This window comes from Chelmon rostratus, chromosome 10, assembly GCF_017976325.1.
Source record: "Chelmon rostratus isolate fCheRos1 chromosome 10, fCheRos1.pri, whole genome shotgun sequence".
Lineage (NCBI taxonomy): Eukaryota > Metazoa > Chordata > Actinopteri > Chaetodontiformes > Chaetodontidae > Chelmon > Chelmon rostratus.
Window position 1 is genome coordinate 25,167,444 of NC_055667.1, and position 15,569 is coordinate 25,183,012.

At 42.3% G+C, this 15,569-nt stretch overlaps 2 protein-coding genes across 4 annotated transcripts; both read right to left on the minus strand.

Moving 5' to 3' along the window:
* On the minus strand, positions 1–4,765 carry ttpal (tocopherol (alpha) transfer protein-like). 2 transcript variants are annotated; one of them, XM_041945993.1, is made up of 7 exons: positions 4,750–4,765; positions 4,496–4,561; positions 4,046–4,272; positions 3,145–3,388; positions 2,807–3,000; positions 2,370–2,480; positions 1–1,589 (listed from the first exon to the last, which is right to left on the minus strand). In XM_041945993.1, exons 3-7 carry the CDS (start codon positions 4,253–4,255, stop codon positions 1,311–1,313), a joined length of 1,038 nt encoding a protein of 345 aa, XP_041801927.1. In that variant the 5' UTR covers positions 4,256–4,272; positions 4,496–4,561; positions 4,750–4,765; the 3' UTR covers positions 1–1,310. The 2 variants fall into 2 exon arrangements, with proteins under 2 accessions (XP_041801927.1, XP_041801928.1); XM_041945994.1 differs by having other exon boundaries at positions 4,653–4,757.
* A 2,034-nt stretch (positions 4,766–6,799) lies between these two features.
* hnf4a (hepatocyte nuclear factor 4, alpha) lies at positions 6,800–12,593 on the minus strand. 2 transcript variants are annotated; one of them, XM_041945871.1, is made up of 10 exons: positions 12,479–12,593; positions 11,291–11,465; positions 10,647–10,741; positions 10,120–10,226; positions 9,872–10,027; positions 9,139–9,226; positions 8,259–8,411; positions 7,883–8,119; positions 7,619–7,741; positions 6,800–7,127 (listed from the first exon to the last, which is right to left on the minus strand). In XM_041945871.1, the coding sequence occupies exons 1-10, from the start codon at positions 12,564–12,566 to the stop codon at positions 6,985–6,987; spliced, it is 1,365 nt and encodes a 454-aa protein (XP_041801805.1). In that variant the 5' UTR covers positions 12,567–12,593; the 3' UTR covers positions 6,800–6,984. The 2 variants fall into 2 exon arrangements, with proteins under 2 accessions (XP_041801805.1, XP_041801804.1); XM_041945870.1 differs by having other exon boundaries at positions 7,589–7,741; positions 12,479–12,587.
* Between the last annotated feature and the right edge of the window lie 2,976 nt (positions 12,594–15,569).

Below are 15,569 nucleotides of genomic sequence, written 5' to 3' on the forward strand. Positions count from 1 at the left end.
CTGTTGAATTTTACTTTACTGTCTTCACTACCGACGATAAATATCCTGCAACACAACACAGCTTATAGTCACAGACATGCTTAAAACAAAAATAAAAAAGACAATGAAAACAATTCAAGTTAACTCCCAGCTACAGTGAGAAAAAAGGTCCAACATTATTGCACATTTTTGTACATGGCCTGGTGTAAAATTTGGCAAACCAGATGTGTATACAGTGAGGACTGAATGATCTTTTCCCAGTGTGACTCCGGTGACCAGTAATGGCCCTGTGTTAAGACTGAGTGAGGAAACACAGGCAAACAGGTCAAAAAAGGTTGAACAAAAAAACATAAGGCAGATTATCTGAAGTTAGAAAAATAATCCTCTCAGAAGATTCAAGCTAGAGGAAAGTAAAGCGTCAACTCAACAAAGGCCTGAAATGCTGCGTAGTTAGATGTTCAGCAAAAACCATCTAATGAAGTATATCCGCTCTTATGCAAGTCCTGATGAGAATACACTTGAATATTGCTTTGGTACACGCAAATTCAACATGATTTATCATATATGGCAAAATCTATTGATTACAGTTTAAGGCAATGTATCAGGTGCTTACATACACAAAAACTGTTTTTTGAGTTGAGTGGTGGGGCGATGTCACCATGCAGACAGAGTACTAATGGCCACATTTTCCCGTCTGTACTGTACTAGCATGGCCGTATGTACATTGAAACAGTTTTTGCTTGCTGTAATCATTCCCCCTGTTCAGCCTGGCCATTTAAAGATCCCCTCCGGACGAGATCGGGGACAAATCCACAGTCTGTGTTCCAGGAAAAAATGTATTTTAAACTTCAAAAGTTGGTGTTTGTAGTATGAAATTCCCTGGACAGTGTTTTTCCCTATGCCCACATGATTTGTCTGACTGGTACAGACGAAGCCTCATTTCAGCTTCAGTTAAACACAAAATGAGGACAGTGGATTTTATCCCCCATCCACACTGGATGCACTTTAGGAAGGCGTCATTTAAAGGCCAGTATGGACAGGAGGAAAGGTTCCATCACGCAAAATGTGTTTCAATACACCTATAATGACTAAACATGCATCTGCTCAAGTCAAAAACCTCTTTGCCTGAGCCTGCAGCTGCCTTGGAACCATGGTTAAATGCTGGGCTATGTGTAAACTAGAAAAGACTATCCATCTATAGTAGTGCTGCTTCGTTAGTAAAATAAATCGTGTAATATTGGCAACTTGCCCTGTAAAAGTCTACACACATGTTTCAAATGAAACAGAAAATGTCCTCTCAGTGACGGGGGTGTATGCACCTACAGTGTGCATCAGTAACAGTAGTAAAGCTGAGAGCGCAGCCCCCTGAAGGTGTCATCGTCCTGCCCGCTGGCCTGCTGCCCTTCAAACAGCATGGAGTCTGGGAGCAACACGCCCTCTAGTGGATCCGGCTGGCAGAACTCCACTATAAACTCCTCCTCACAGTCCAGCAGCAGCCTCGACCAGGCGCACATGTCCAGTTGGCCGGCGGTGCCGCCGTACTCCTCCGGGAGAACCGAGCGGGGGATGTTCCGGTGCAGGGAGCGCAGGTCTGAGCCGTGGAGGATGTACTGTATGAGGAGACGGCACAGATGCCATGTCAGTGATATCACCTGCCTCACCATCAGCTTCATTATTTAAAGTGACTATAAACAATATCTCATGCCATGTGAAAGCCGTCACTCGTAACTCTACAGAGCCTTATAGCTTCTTTCAACTCATTGTTTTGCTTTTAAGGCCAACAAATTTACTGTTTGGTTCTTTCTCACTGCCCTCTTCAGCTGTTTTCAGTAGAAAAGCTGTTGAAAGCAAACAGGATGTTACCTGCTCAGCACAAACCAGCAGAAAGACAAAGTCACTGACTAGCTTATGAACATAGCAGAGCATCTAGCAGCTAAAGAGCCACATTTTTGCTTCTGGAGTTGATGAAACACAAACCAGAGCTACAGTGAATACTGAACAGGTGGTACATGAGTCTAAATGCTAATGTTGCTCCGCATCTGCTGATTGTGTTAATAAGCAACTGCATGCTAACAGGTTTGCCATATTAACGTAAAAGGTGATAACATGTCAGCTTGTCTCCACTGTGCCCACATGAATAACAATCAATTACTGCAGGTTGACACGAACACGAACCAAACCCTCTCATGAGATTTTGGAAAATAAGGGGTTGCGTATCTGGTGGTCTGAGTTCATTCCTCTGAAATCAATATCCCTGGCCTTCCATTTTCACAGATGAAAATATGCTGTTATTTCGGAGCACAGGCTGTGGATGAAAGGGAGGCACACGATTCAAAACAGTCCTTTGTTCAAAACAAAGGAGTCAGAGACAATTCAAGGACAATAGTTACCCTCTCTGCCATCTTCTCCTTCAGAAAAGGCTTAATTATAGCAAAGATGCCTTTGAAAATCCTGGGCTCGTTAATTATGTTAACAGCCTTGATTCGGATTGGAAACCCATCCTGTGAATTAGAGGAGCAACAGAAACAGTCACAGCTGGTCCTTGTCAGTCGTTTCACTTGTGTTTTGTGTGCTTATGTAAATGTTACCCACTCTGCAGTCATGACAAATCTCAAGAGCCACTATTCTAAATGACAAGGTTGATTTTCTCGTGTGTTAACACAGTTACTCATATTTACTGCCGTCTCATTACAAAATAAAATCACATTTCGAGTAAATGCTGCCTTCAGAAAAAAAAATATAATAATTCTTTGCGGATTTCATTTAAAAATACATTTAATTCAAACATAAAGGCGTCATCAGATCGTGAGATGGTAAGATTACTCACCTGGAGGATGCTCACAACCTTTTTGGCGAGGAATGGGCCCGGATTGGATGCTTGTGACATGCCCACTCCGGTGTAGTCGGCTAAGATGACAATACCGTTCACCTGCGTTTCCTCCGGCTGGATCAGCTTCTCCAGAGTCAGATAAATGGCCCTCACATTGTCAACAAATGGATAATCATTTGGTTTCCATTTTCCTGTATAAGGAGACGGAGTTCAGTATTCGTACATGCATGATCAATCGTGCACTGAAAAATATGGCAGGTAAATGGAAAACAGTAATTATAATATGCTTAATACACTACAAGACTGCTGAATTCACCAATGAAGCGGACACCAACCTGGCCGGAGACAGAGGATGTATCTTCCGTTGGGGTCTGGCTGTGGCAGGACCGTGAGAAAGCCCAGGTCCAGGACGTGTTTCACTGTGGATGGCTTCAGGTCCCGGAACACCTCTGGCCAAGCCTTACGGCCTGCGTGGTAATTGAGCAGGAGCTGCAGGGCGCGGTCATAGTCAAACTTCCTGGCCCGCAGGAAGCGCAGGAGAAAGGTGTCGTCCAGTCTGGTCCTGAGATTGGGCTGTTCCTGCAGAGTAGATGAAAACAGTCAACTTCGCAAGATTTGGAAAACAAAGCACGACTTGTGACAAGTCTGGTGATATTCTAGATTTTTCTCATTGTCAGCAAAGCTCAAGAAAAGACCAAAACCAGCAACAAATTCATCCTTTAAATAAGTATTGTGTTTCTATCTAAAACCTGATATATGCTTTAGTTTGTGCCATAGAGCTCCATTGTTGTCTAATAAACACAACATTGAGCCACACTGTTGCACTGGGTGACATGTTCTTTCATTGCAATGGACATGGGCACTGTAGTTTAATTTGAATTGATCCCATATACATTGTCCTGCTGCTGTTAATACACACTAGATCACAAAGTCTGTGGATGACTTTTGCTTATTTTGCTTATTAACTGTTTAAGTAAGGTTGGCCAGAAACTACAGTGCCCAGCTATTTTCCAAAATTATCTTTAAAGATTTACACCTTCTGTAAGACAAATGGGTTTGGGGCAGAAAGCCACAGGCTGAAGAAGTCAGAAAGTATTTGAGACAGTTTTTGGAATTATAGAGACAAATTCTTATAATTTTAAGGATGTTTTCTACTAAAGTGGCAGCATTTAAACAAGAATGAGGCTGCCTGTGTTTATATGGACATCAATATGACAGAAAGGCACAAGACAAAACCTTCAGTATCATGTCTCTCAGTGCTTGGACATCCCGGAGACGCCACTCTGGCTTCTCCTGGAGCTCCTCCCGTGCCTTGGCCACCAGCTCAGGGGTCAGGGTGCAGGAATACATGGGGGGAGGTGGTCCAGGGAACCAGCTGTGCCCTGCAGCTGCTGATGGGTCCACTGGAGGAGACCTGAGATCGATGGACTCATGCTGATCAGCCATGGACTGACAGGGTGAAGCTGTTTGGGAAGCAGCACAGAAGAGGCACCAGAGCGGCCATGAAAACACTGAAAGAAAGACTAGTTCCTGGGCTGTCACGTTAGCCTCCGGCAGGTGTCACACACATAGTTTACATCCAACAATACCACTTAACCTGAATTGACAACAGGTATTGATAATAAAACGTTCCCTAATACCGGAGAAGAGTAGGATGAATCCCTATAACAGCGCAAAAATACTCACTGTACGTCTGTGCTTAGCAATGAGTCAGAGCCTCAGCAGACACGAACTGGCTAGTACATCCTGATCCTGAGCAGAACGGATGCGACAGAATTCAAGTCAGAATAATGATTGAATACCAACCCGAAAATGCGTTTAACATTAACCGACTACAACACACATAGATGCCTTTTGTGAGCAGCCATTGGCAAGTGATGAAATGGCATCAAAAACACAAGCGTGACGACCCAAAACCAGCGTCAGAAATCACAACCGACCTGTCAGGAAAATCCTATTTCCGGGCAGAGAAACACTGCTCTGCCATTGGTCCATATGCAGCACGTGACGCGCGCGCCAGAGCGGTGGAGTCGTATGCCTGTTGTTTTGATGGCTATGTTGCCTTCCCGTACGACTCGGAAAGTAGCAAGATACAACATGTCGCGCAAACAGGATGGAAAAAATAAATAAACACAATATAGTTTTCATGTGTGGTTAGCGAGTTTCTCGTTTTTTACTTTAAAAGAATTGTTTGTTATGTTCACAAATGACCAACTAACATCGCAAGATTTTACTTACTAAAATAAACGCTACACCCGGCATCCCCCTGGCTTAAGTCTTCTTCAGTGCACCTGAAGCTCACATCTTGCAAACTGATATAAATAGAAATGTCATACTTCTTCGTATGCGTATAGAATACTGATACTAGTTTAAAGCGTTAGGCCTATATTTACAGCGCAAAAATGAAAATATAGCCTGTAGTTTTCATGGCAGGAGACAGAATTTAATGCATACTGCGTGGAGCTGCAGCCTATTTCTCATAGTTTCGATATACCTGTCCACCGTTTCTGTTTTTGTTTTTGTTAGTTAATCAGTGAAACTATATGTTCGGAGGGTTGATGTGACTTGAATTTCTTTTTCCCATTTTTTGTCGAATGATCAGTTACACCTGAATGCGATAGATGGCAGAGGTTGCCTGTGTATTGCTCACACTGCGTCCCTGTCGGCTCCATGTCGTCTCAAGGTCTGTCAGGTACGTTCACTTCAAATTCGAAAAACATTTCCTCAAACTAATGGATTCATATTTACATATTCACATAAATGTGGATTGTATTTATGTAGGCGTGAGTGCTTTGTGTTTTGGTAAAATAAAGTACTTTCCTCGGATATCTGAGGATGACCTTCATATCTGAAGCTTCCACTGAAGTCGAAGTCAAACGTGTGTCATGTCAGTGTGCTGTCCTCCTCCCAGTGGCACTGGCAGGTAACATTATGGAAACAGCTACACATTTTGTCAGGGTGTCCCCCACCCTCTCTGTCTCGGATCAGTGCTATCTGTAATGATTTTATGGCACTTTTATCAGTCTGAAGCCACATCTTGCGTTAGTTCAGTGAACAGGCAGCACTGCCACGTTGGACCCATTTTTTTCTCCACAAGCTGTCCAACATGTCTGACTTCATCATTAAGTTGCACCATTTGTTCCTCAGAGCGTCACATTCATTCCTCAGAAAACACCTCGTTTATATTCACACATAGCAGAAATCATGGTTTGCAGAAAATGCAATGTAAAAATAGACCTTGAGATTTATTCATTCATCTTCACATTGTAAGGCAAAACATCGCCTGTTTTTGTAAGGCAGTACAGGTTACAAGGCACAATTTATTCCATCAGTTAAACCACAACAAAGTACTAAACAAAAAATATAATATATTTTTCAAAAACCAATACAACATATTATTGGGAAACTTCCTCAGTGTGTCTGCCTGTGACTTTTACAAAGTTGCACCACAGACCATATGTACCAAGATTTCCTGGCATAAATTTTAACATGTTAAATTTTACTACTGTAAATATGCATTTCCAGTACATAAAACAAACCACAGATATTTTAGTCCTGCCACAGAATATTTATATATAAGAGACAGCAAAGCGCTGAACTCATCCAAGGGATTTTCTTTTTTATTTCATTTCATTTTTCTTGATAAAATGAAATCTTCTGAGTTCCTACTGAAAGTTGACATCATTTTATCACTAATAAACATAAAATAAAATACTGTGCAACACTAAATACATGACAATGTAAGGCCTGTTGTAACATTCATGAAATACTGACATGGTCACGTCACCATGTCTAACATAAGCCTTGCTGCACACTCTGAGGCCATGCTAAAGGAAGTGATGTTACCCAATAATAAACTATATGTACAGCAATGTATTTCTACGTGTCGATCTTACAGAACAACAGCACGACTGGACAGTTTTGGTGCTAATAGTTTTGTCTGGCCTTCGCCGAGCGGTGGAGCTCAAGCTGCAGCTACATGTGTGAACAAATAGATCCCTGAAGAAAAACAGCAATCTGCAAGGGACATCACTGCAATTACATTTGACGTATTTAGCTACTTTATTGTTTCAGTCAAGTTAACAGCTTCGATGCTGATTGTGTATAAACGTACATATAAAGACCCTGATTTAACACAATAAAAAAAACTGAAGGAATAAGGACTCAGAGGACTGTTAGATGGCCTCTTGCTTTGTAATAGTAGGCTGAGGGATGGAGGTCGGCTGCTTGGGCACGGTGGCTATGACCCCCTGAGCCATTTTATAATGTTCTGAGCTGGAGGCAGTAGGTGGAGACGGGATTGGGGTTTCAGGAGTGGCTGAAAAGTGGAACACGAAAAACAGGAGAGAGTCAGAGGGAGAAACTGCAGCATAAGCAGGTGTATATTTACCATTCTGTGGCTAACATATCTTGGGGCAACACAATTTTCAGATAAGGAATAAGCACTTTTGTGAAATTTCTCAGAGCATTAAACATGTTAAGAAAGAATAACAGAAGTTCTCTTTGACAAAATAAGCCAGATTAGTTTCCATGAAGAATTAGAGGATTATTCTGCCAAGCCTGTTTGTCCTTCCAGCTACCTGACTAGGCTGCACATGGAGCTGGTGAGGGGAATTTGACAGTCTGTTAATTAAAATATCATTGATTGCGGTTCACTGAGATTAATGCTTCTGGTCGCACTGATCAAACCTCAGTTCTTTGTGTATGTGGCAATGAGAAACCTCAATATTTAAGATGAAGACAGAGGATAAATCATAGATGCCACAACAGCTGCGCTGCACGTTTTGTACTGATGTGCTGTGTACTTACAGATTTGACCATTATGGATCGGCGTCGGCATGCTGCTGGCCACTATAACATTGCTGCTGAGGTGCTCGTGGACCAGGTGAGGGTGCAGAGAGTGAGGTGCGTGTGGAGCCTCATTGGCAGAACCTGAGAAACAAAACACACAAATATCCAGTGAGTCATTCACTACAGCTTATCTGACGTCACAAAGAATCCTCTGTGCTGTCTACTAAACACGAGGATTCTGTATATTAACCCGGGCCTTTTAAAGAAAGAGAGAGCGCTCACCTCCGAGAAGCATTTCTTGGAGCAGGTTGTCGATCTTGGCCATGCCAAAGAGTTTGACGAACTGGATCTGCTCGATCATTTGCCAGGTGATGCTCTGTAGCGTCGGCAGCAGCAGCAGCAGCTCCCCGAAGCGGCCCCGGGAGTCGTACTGCCTGTCGTTGATGTAGTCCTCCAGGCTGACCTGGACCTGGTAGCGCATCCGCTTGATCTTTCCAGGGTCACTCAGACCTTTAGCATCTGTGGGCAAACAAAAGGAGTGTTTACAGAGAGAAGTGTGTTATTAAGTTGGAACAAACAGTGTGTTGAATACTCCACACTGATATTATTGGTCTGAACAGTAGCTGACACGATCCAGAAGCTCAGTGAGCAGAAGTACCTGGGTCAAAGAAAACGATGGCTTTCAAGCAGGCGTATTCGTTGTCGTCTATCTGGAGCTCCTGGAAGGGAAGCACCAGCTCATCCAGGATTCTCACTGCCACCCTGCCCACCTCCAACTCCGGGCAGTTTCTGGGAATGATGTAGTCATTTCCTGCAGGAGAATCACATGTAGGTTTAAAAAACGACATTAGAATTAAGTCCAGGATGTCCCAGGTCAAACAGTAGTATACTTTTAGTATTTGAAATATAATTGAAGTATGGAAAAGTCATTACAAGTACACTTTTACTTTTTGTGCTTAATTTAGAGCATGTTTGTTATCTACTTTTAAAAAGTGTTCTTCTAAATAGACCTCATTAAACTGTACTTACATATTTTAAAAAAGGATATACTAATTCTGCAGTACTTAAAGTGATATTTCAAAGTACTTGTAAGTGTATTATAAATTGTACTTAAGTGCACTTTTTAAAAGTGTACAAAATTACAATTAGTACTAATGAAGTGTGCTTATGAGAAGTACACTTTTTTAAAGACCTGCGAAAACACTATTAGCATGCATTTACTTTAATTTCACCTAATTTGAAGTATATTTAAGTATATTTCCAACACGTTGGTGTTATAATACAATTGTACTGCACGTGTGTTTTGAATGCTCATGAGTCCTGATTGTCACTGGGGAACTTTGTGCCAAGTTAGCACCTATGTACACCTCGAGTATACTCGAGTATTACTCAAGTGGTACTCAAGGACTACTTGAATACACTTCATATACTTGAAGGTGAGAAAAGTGTACATTCTTCAAACAGTCTAATTAATGCTTTTGTTGTAGCAGAATGAAGTGATGAGTGTGGTGAAATACTGCTCCGTGTGTCAGTTTTACCTAATAAGAGGATGTCTTTGTATAGCATGGACCTCTTTGCAGCGCCGAGCAAGAGATGTTCTCCAGCGTGAGCTCGCAGCAGCGCCACCTGAAATATAGAGAATGAATTCACTTTTTAGTCGCATGACGATGACGCAGGGAAATCTCAATCCTCCACATGCTGGTTTGAATGTTTTTGATCGTTCCATCCCTTCATCTGATGCTCACTGCGTAAAGAGAGGAGAGACACTGGCTCCCTCACTGACATAACATCAGCAAATCAGTTACCAAGGCCTGGTGATCACACTGTTAATGATTCTGCACTGTTTCTGAGGGGGGGGTGCAACTTTAAAACCAGCTCATCATATTCTAACTCAGGATTAAAATACATTAACCATCATGGTTGAAGAATATGAGCTTTGAGTGGTGAAAAAAAATGTAGCCCTGAGTGATTTTTCACACACAATCAGAATCAGCTTTATTGGCCAAGTTTGACGTTTTTTAGTTGCTTACACAGAAACAGATGTGCAACTAAGAACAATAGCAAAGCTGAACCAAGGTAAACAGAAATATTCAGCTATTATGTCCATACATTCATCTTTTTCTACTACAGTTTTGTTTATTTAGGAAGAACATTCACTGACTCTGCAGACATGAGCCCCCGCCGCCCACACTATGGCTTCGAGCAGACTGGTTGATGAGTGACCAGAGGGTCTATACAACTATGTACACTGCGTCTGTGTATGAGTCCTACCTGGTCATCCAGGGGCAGGTCACAGAAGGCTGGGATGTACTTGGCCCACTCCACCAGCACCAGCAGCTGCTGCTTCATGGACTCGCACACGTCTGTGATGGTGGCGATCTTTTTGGTCCTGATGTCGCCGTTCAGTATGGGAGCAGGGGAGGTGATCTGGACGAAGCAGCGCAGACGTGAAATCATCCCGTGCCTTTGGTACGGGGGATTGATCACGTGATGATGAAAGATGATTTAGTGGGTCTTACCTGTCTCGACAGCACGTCTGCCTGGATGAGTGCGTTGATGGATGGTAAACTGCTGTCTTCATAGCTGGATCTCCTGGTGCTGATTCTGTCTCGTTCGTTCTGCACAGCTACAAGCACACACACAGATTCACAGGATCATCACTGCTGCTACATTCAGACGATATTTTCAGAAGAAAAATGAATAGAAAACTTTGCAGGAAAACAATAAAAGGTTTTTCATTTCTTTATTGCACAACGAACGCAGAGCCTTTTAAAAGAGAAATAGGTCTTCCCAAGTTGTCATGTTTATCAGTATATGGCTATTATTGCTCGGAAATGTTTGCTCAGCATAAGCTGGTTAGAGACCTCGGCGCTCCACGGAGTGAACATTAACAAAGCACTACTCTCGCGGGTATTGCAACACACCCACACAAGTTGTGTCGATCCAGTGTGGAGACAGCTCACACTCTGCCACTGATTTGCTGATTAAATGGGAAATTCTGTTTCCACAAGAATCTCAAAAACAAATAGAGTTCATAGCTTCCCACCTTCTTTCTTCATGCCGGCTCTGAAGCATTTCTTCAGCCTGCAGTATCTGCACTGATTTCGCTTGTCTTTGTCCACAACGCATTGTCTGTTGAACCTGCCATAGAATCAAAAAAACAAGCTCGGATGAGTGATGCAATCAGAGCTGCAACGATGAGTAGATTAAATGATTAGTTCATTAACAGAATCTGCAGCAATTTTGAACAAAAACGGCCCAATATTTGCTGTTTATAGCTTCACAAATGTGAGATTTTGGTGGTTTCCTTCATAGTAAACTAAATATATTCGTATTCTGGACAGCTTTTCAGACAAGCACGACATTTGAAGGTGTCACCTCGACCTGTAGGAAAATATAATAGGCATTTTTCACTACTGTATGACATTTTATAGAAAAAAATAGATAAATCGATTAATTTCTTAAATAAAATAATCTGTAGTTTAACTGATAATGGAAATAATCATTAGCTTTTAGTTCTTTTTTGCAGTATTTATTGCCAATTTACTGTGAAAAACAACAGGAGTTTATGTTTTTCAGTGTATAGTTGGGAACAGTCTCTGCTGGCAGGAGCAGATGTGCAATGCTTTGCCTCAGTGGCACATCAGCAGTAGGTGAGGATTCAAAAATCTGTCATAGATCCGTCCTCACCTGCACGAGTACATGTGGTTTTTGCGGACGCTGCGTCTGAAGAAGCCCTTGCAGCCGTCACAGCTGGACGCCCCGTAGTGTTTGCCCGTGGCTCTGTCTCCACATATGGCACACAGGCTGCCCGCCCCCAGGTGGCTGCTGGCGTTCATGTTGGCGCTCTCAGCCGGTGAGGAGTCTGACACAAGGAGAGAGGGAGGAAGAGTCTGATCAGGTCAGCAGGCTGACGTTCAGCCCAGCAGGAAAACCAGAGGAAGAGTGCTTTTAGAAAAGTTTATCATATGACAATCATCTAGATGTCTGCAGTTCAGAAGCTGTGAAACGCTCTGGTTTGATTTAAGAAGGTGTGAACGACTGGAGTGAATACAGTGATCAGCTCCACTGACGGCTGATCAAAACCAGCCTTTCTGAGAGCCTGCAGGGATCAGTCACCTGCCTGAGTAGCTCACACAGAGTCAACAGAGCATAATTGATGTCATCTTGATTAGCTCTGAAAAGGCAATCACTGGAGACGGTTTTTAGTCACCCACACAGTCACCAGACTGGGTCAATCAATCATAGAGTCACGGCACAAGCTATAGATTAAAAATGACTCAACACGCATTTGCATTAATATAATAAAGTAGAAGCACAAAAGTGATGGAAAAGTTGAGCAACGCTCCCCGTCGAGCTTCCTTTTCGGTCTCATTGGGAATTTTAGAATCAGGATCGCAGCCAGACGTCATGGGAGGCTGCATGTACAAATAAGTTGGTGTCATTGTGAGCACTTCTCAAACACCTGAGCCCCTTCTCTTCACGTTAGACTCTGTGGGAACAGACCGTTTGAAACAGGAGATTCACGATACTCAAACTACTGCTTCATCACAGGATGAATATCAATTCGCTGCAATCGATCTGACACCACGTCGGTCCGCAGGCTGAAACAGGTTCAAATTGCTCCCCACCGAATGCCCCGAGCGCGTCGAGAACAGAGTCTCGTAAATCAAAATCTCTTAATGTTTTACTATCGAGGCCAGAGGTGATAAAAGAAGACCACCGAGCAGGATCGTCCCTCTGCGGGGCAGGAGCGGATGGACAGATGACCCCTTTTTATCACTTCATGCCAGAGCTCCCTCTGTCCTCTCCCGACCAAAGTTTTAAATCAGTAAAAGTTTCAAAGTTCAACACCAGAGCTGCATATATGTGACTCACCTGTGCCCAAGGGGAGCACTTGCATGTTTTCGAACTCCAGCGTGGTGTAGGCTGGGTCCAGAGCCTCGCTGTAGTCTGCCATGTCCATGTCTGCCGGCGCTTTGGACAAACAAACTCTCAACTACCTGACAGCGGGGCAGAAAGACTTGTCCAAGAAGCTAATGTGCCCCCCTCCTCCTCCTCCTCCTTCCCTTCTCACACCCCCACACACCTCCATTAACCCCCCCCACTCCCCCCCTTTTTTTTTTTTGGAGCCTAGCTCCGCCCAGTAAGAAGGCAGCTCCCTGGCCCAGTTGAGTGTGATGGAGACCCACTGGTGTCAGAGAGGAAACCAGTGGCTGACAGCAGAGCTCCTTCTCCTCCTTCCCTCGTGCTGCTAACCGGAGTAGAGGTGGAGTGTCTCTCTGGTTGATCATTAATGAGCCCCAAATCACGGGCTTGTTTTTTTTTTTTTTTTTTGAAGAGATAGCACGACTTTGATATCTGCCATCGCTTCTGGGTTCTCTGTCAGTAATGGATTAACAATTCTTCCATGAGAGCTGTATCAGGTCAATTCTTTGCCAAGTCACCGCTCCACCACTTCAAACCAGTTCGTTTTATAGCCAACACTTTCTGCAGCATGCAGTTCCCACATGAACACAAATGGCAGCGTCCATGTTATGTTGTAAAGACCAAAAGAAGGTGCAGCTGAGCTTCATGTGTCTGCAGGGAGATCCACACCAGGCCTGGACTGATGTGCAGCTTTTAAAGTAGCTGTACTTGTGTATTTCCACTCTCCTACACTTCCAGGGGAAACATGTACTTTTTACACCTCTACAACTATGGGTTCTTTATGACACACTGGACAAGACACTCACACTGAAAAACACACAAAATGTATTTGTTTTGTGTGTTTTGCAGGTGAAGGTTCTGCTGTCGGTTTGAAAACTGAACCTGATGAAGTGTCAGATTTTATACTGAACATCTAATGGAACCATCAACCATCAGACAGTCTGAGATTCAAGTTTGATTTGCTTAAAACAGACTTGATCTGCTGTCAGACTGTACTTTAATGAACTGTTTCTGTATCCTCAACACGCTGTGCAGCCGTAATGTGAACTAACACGAACACCTAGTGGATTGGGTTTGACAGATACTCCGATCAGGATCATAAAACACCACCAACGCATCCCTGCTTTCAACTTAGATCAACACGAAACGGTCACCTGAAACAGAGGTGGGTCAGTGACGCATCCACGCTGACAGAATATTAACAAGTTGCTTTACAAAACACATAATCAATTCAAAACCTCCGACACATATAGAGATATTATATTATAGATTATAGATTCAACTACCCAGCAATATGTAAAGTAGTTGAATGCTAGCTCCACCATCTCTGAGCAGCTGCCGCATGAAAATGCTTCTCAAATGTTAAATCAGGAATAACAACAATGGAGCAATCTGAAGAAGAAGAGGAAGAAGAAGAAGAAGAAGAAGAATGATAATGGAAGTATTCTGTAGGATGAGCACCATTTTGATTCTTAAAGTACATTTTGTTGCTGATGCTTCTGTACTTTTACTTTGAGTATTCAGAGCTGCTTCCGTGTTTAATGCGTCGCTGGTAAATCTGAGTTAATTCTTGCATAATGAACAGGCGAAACGAAGCCAAGTGATGCCTTTATGTAAAAGACTTCATTGTTTTTGAAAATGCAAGGCGCACGTGAGGCTGATCCAGAAGCTCAACGTTTGCTGTTAGAGAGGCAGCAGCTCCTCGATGATTCAGAGCACATTTATGAATCCTTTTAGAGAACAGATACAGACACAAGATATATTCTGTAGTCAGGCTGGAACCCCGTTTCTCAACACGTCTCAAAGGATTTAATTAGAATTAGCCTTCAGAATCAATCAGGCACAGAGCCGAAACACTGACACCTCCAGGATCATTGTGTCTGATATGAAAACAGCCAATGAATTCATCAAGCACTGTTTAATAACATCCAGTTTAATGTCAATTTAAATATTCACGTGCACAACTTGATGAAAAGTTTGAAAGAAAACTAGAATTTTAGAAACAAAGAAAAAAAGGAACGTTTCGCTGAATAGAAGGTCGACTGCTAAAATATTCTGCATGCGGTCTCAACTTACATTAAAATGTCTGTGGTTGTGTTAATTGTCCTGCTGAATGTCGTTTATTCTCACGCGTAATGTCAAAATAAAACACTTCTCACCAGTGACCCCCTCATTTAGAGTTCAGCATAATATATAGGTTATAGCACACAATGGTACACTATAATGTAGTTTTAAGAACATTTTAAAGTGTTAATAAACATATTTGTGAGCAATTGTAGCTCAAACCGTTGTTATTATACAGTTGTGATAATATTTTATATTATAAACAATTTATGAAGTGTTCATAATCCTGATCACAAATGACAGGAAAGTGACAGATACAAAATAAGATGATATGTTACATTCAGTCATTAAAATGGTTAAACGTTGCTAATAGGGCTTTTAGCAGCAGATCATGCGTTTAAATACCTTAAAGGTAACAGGACAGGCTATTTACAGGTGGTTTTCAATCAATTGGTTCAGTAATGGGTATAATGTAGTCAATGTTCTGTCAAATAATTAATAGATGTGGATATTTTGGGTCTAAATCTTCCAATATTAATTTTAAAAATCTGCTTCGAGTCAGACATTTTTGTTCAAAAGCTTTGAGTGATTTATACACGTTTGCAGTCATAAATCATTAAACATGATTACAGCTATGTTATACTGCGAAATCAATCATTCACTAACTGTTAATATGACGGTTTCGGATGCTTTAGGAGGAGGAGTTATAGTTGGTGACAAATACATCAACGTATGTACTTATATTTGCTAACAATAGCGTTACAAACGCCATTCATCAAGTGTTTGTGCAATGCTAAATAGGGGCAGCTAAAGTAATGTATTGTTGCATATGAAGGTGGTGTAAAAGCACACGTGCTTTCAGTTTTCAGGCTAACCCGAATCTGATTGTTTTCAAAAATAAATTCTCTGCTTGCGCAAAGTGGCCGCCTCTTACATGTCACACAGCAAACAGTAGTCTTGTATTTGAAGAGAAAGT

Bases quoted from the DNA above. Each gene is read 5' to 3' on its own strand.
- ttpal (XM_041945993.1), bottom strand. From the start codon at position 4,255: ATGGCTGATCAGCATGAGTCCATCGATCTCAGGTCTCCTCCAGTGGAC. The intron at 3,001-3,144 runs GTTGGTGTCCGC...CTCCTTATACAG, and splicing joins CATCCTCTGTCTCCGGCCAG to GAAAATGGAAACCAAATGAT. The intron at 2,481-2,806 runs GTGAGTAATCTT...TCTAATTCACAG, and splicing joins AGGTTGTGAGCATCCTCCAG to GATGGGTTTCCAATCCGAAT.
- hnf4a (XM_041945870.1), bottom strand. From the start codon at position 12,566: ATGGACATGGCAGACTACAGCGAGGCTCTGGACCCAGCCTACACCACG. The intron at 8,412-9,138 runs GTAAAACTGACA...ATTCTCCTGCAG, and splicing joins CAAAGACATCCTCTTATTAG to GAAATGACTACATCATTCCC. The intron at 7,742-7,882 runs GTGAGCGCTCTC...TTTGTTTCTCAG, and splicing joins CCAAGAAATGCTTCTCGGAG to GTTCTGCCAATGAGGCTCCA.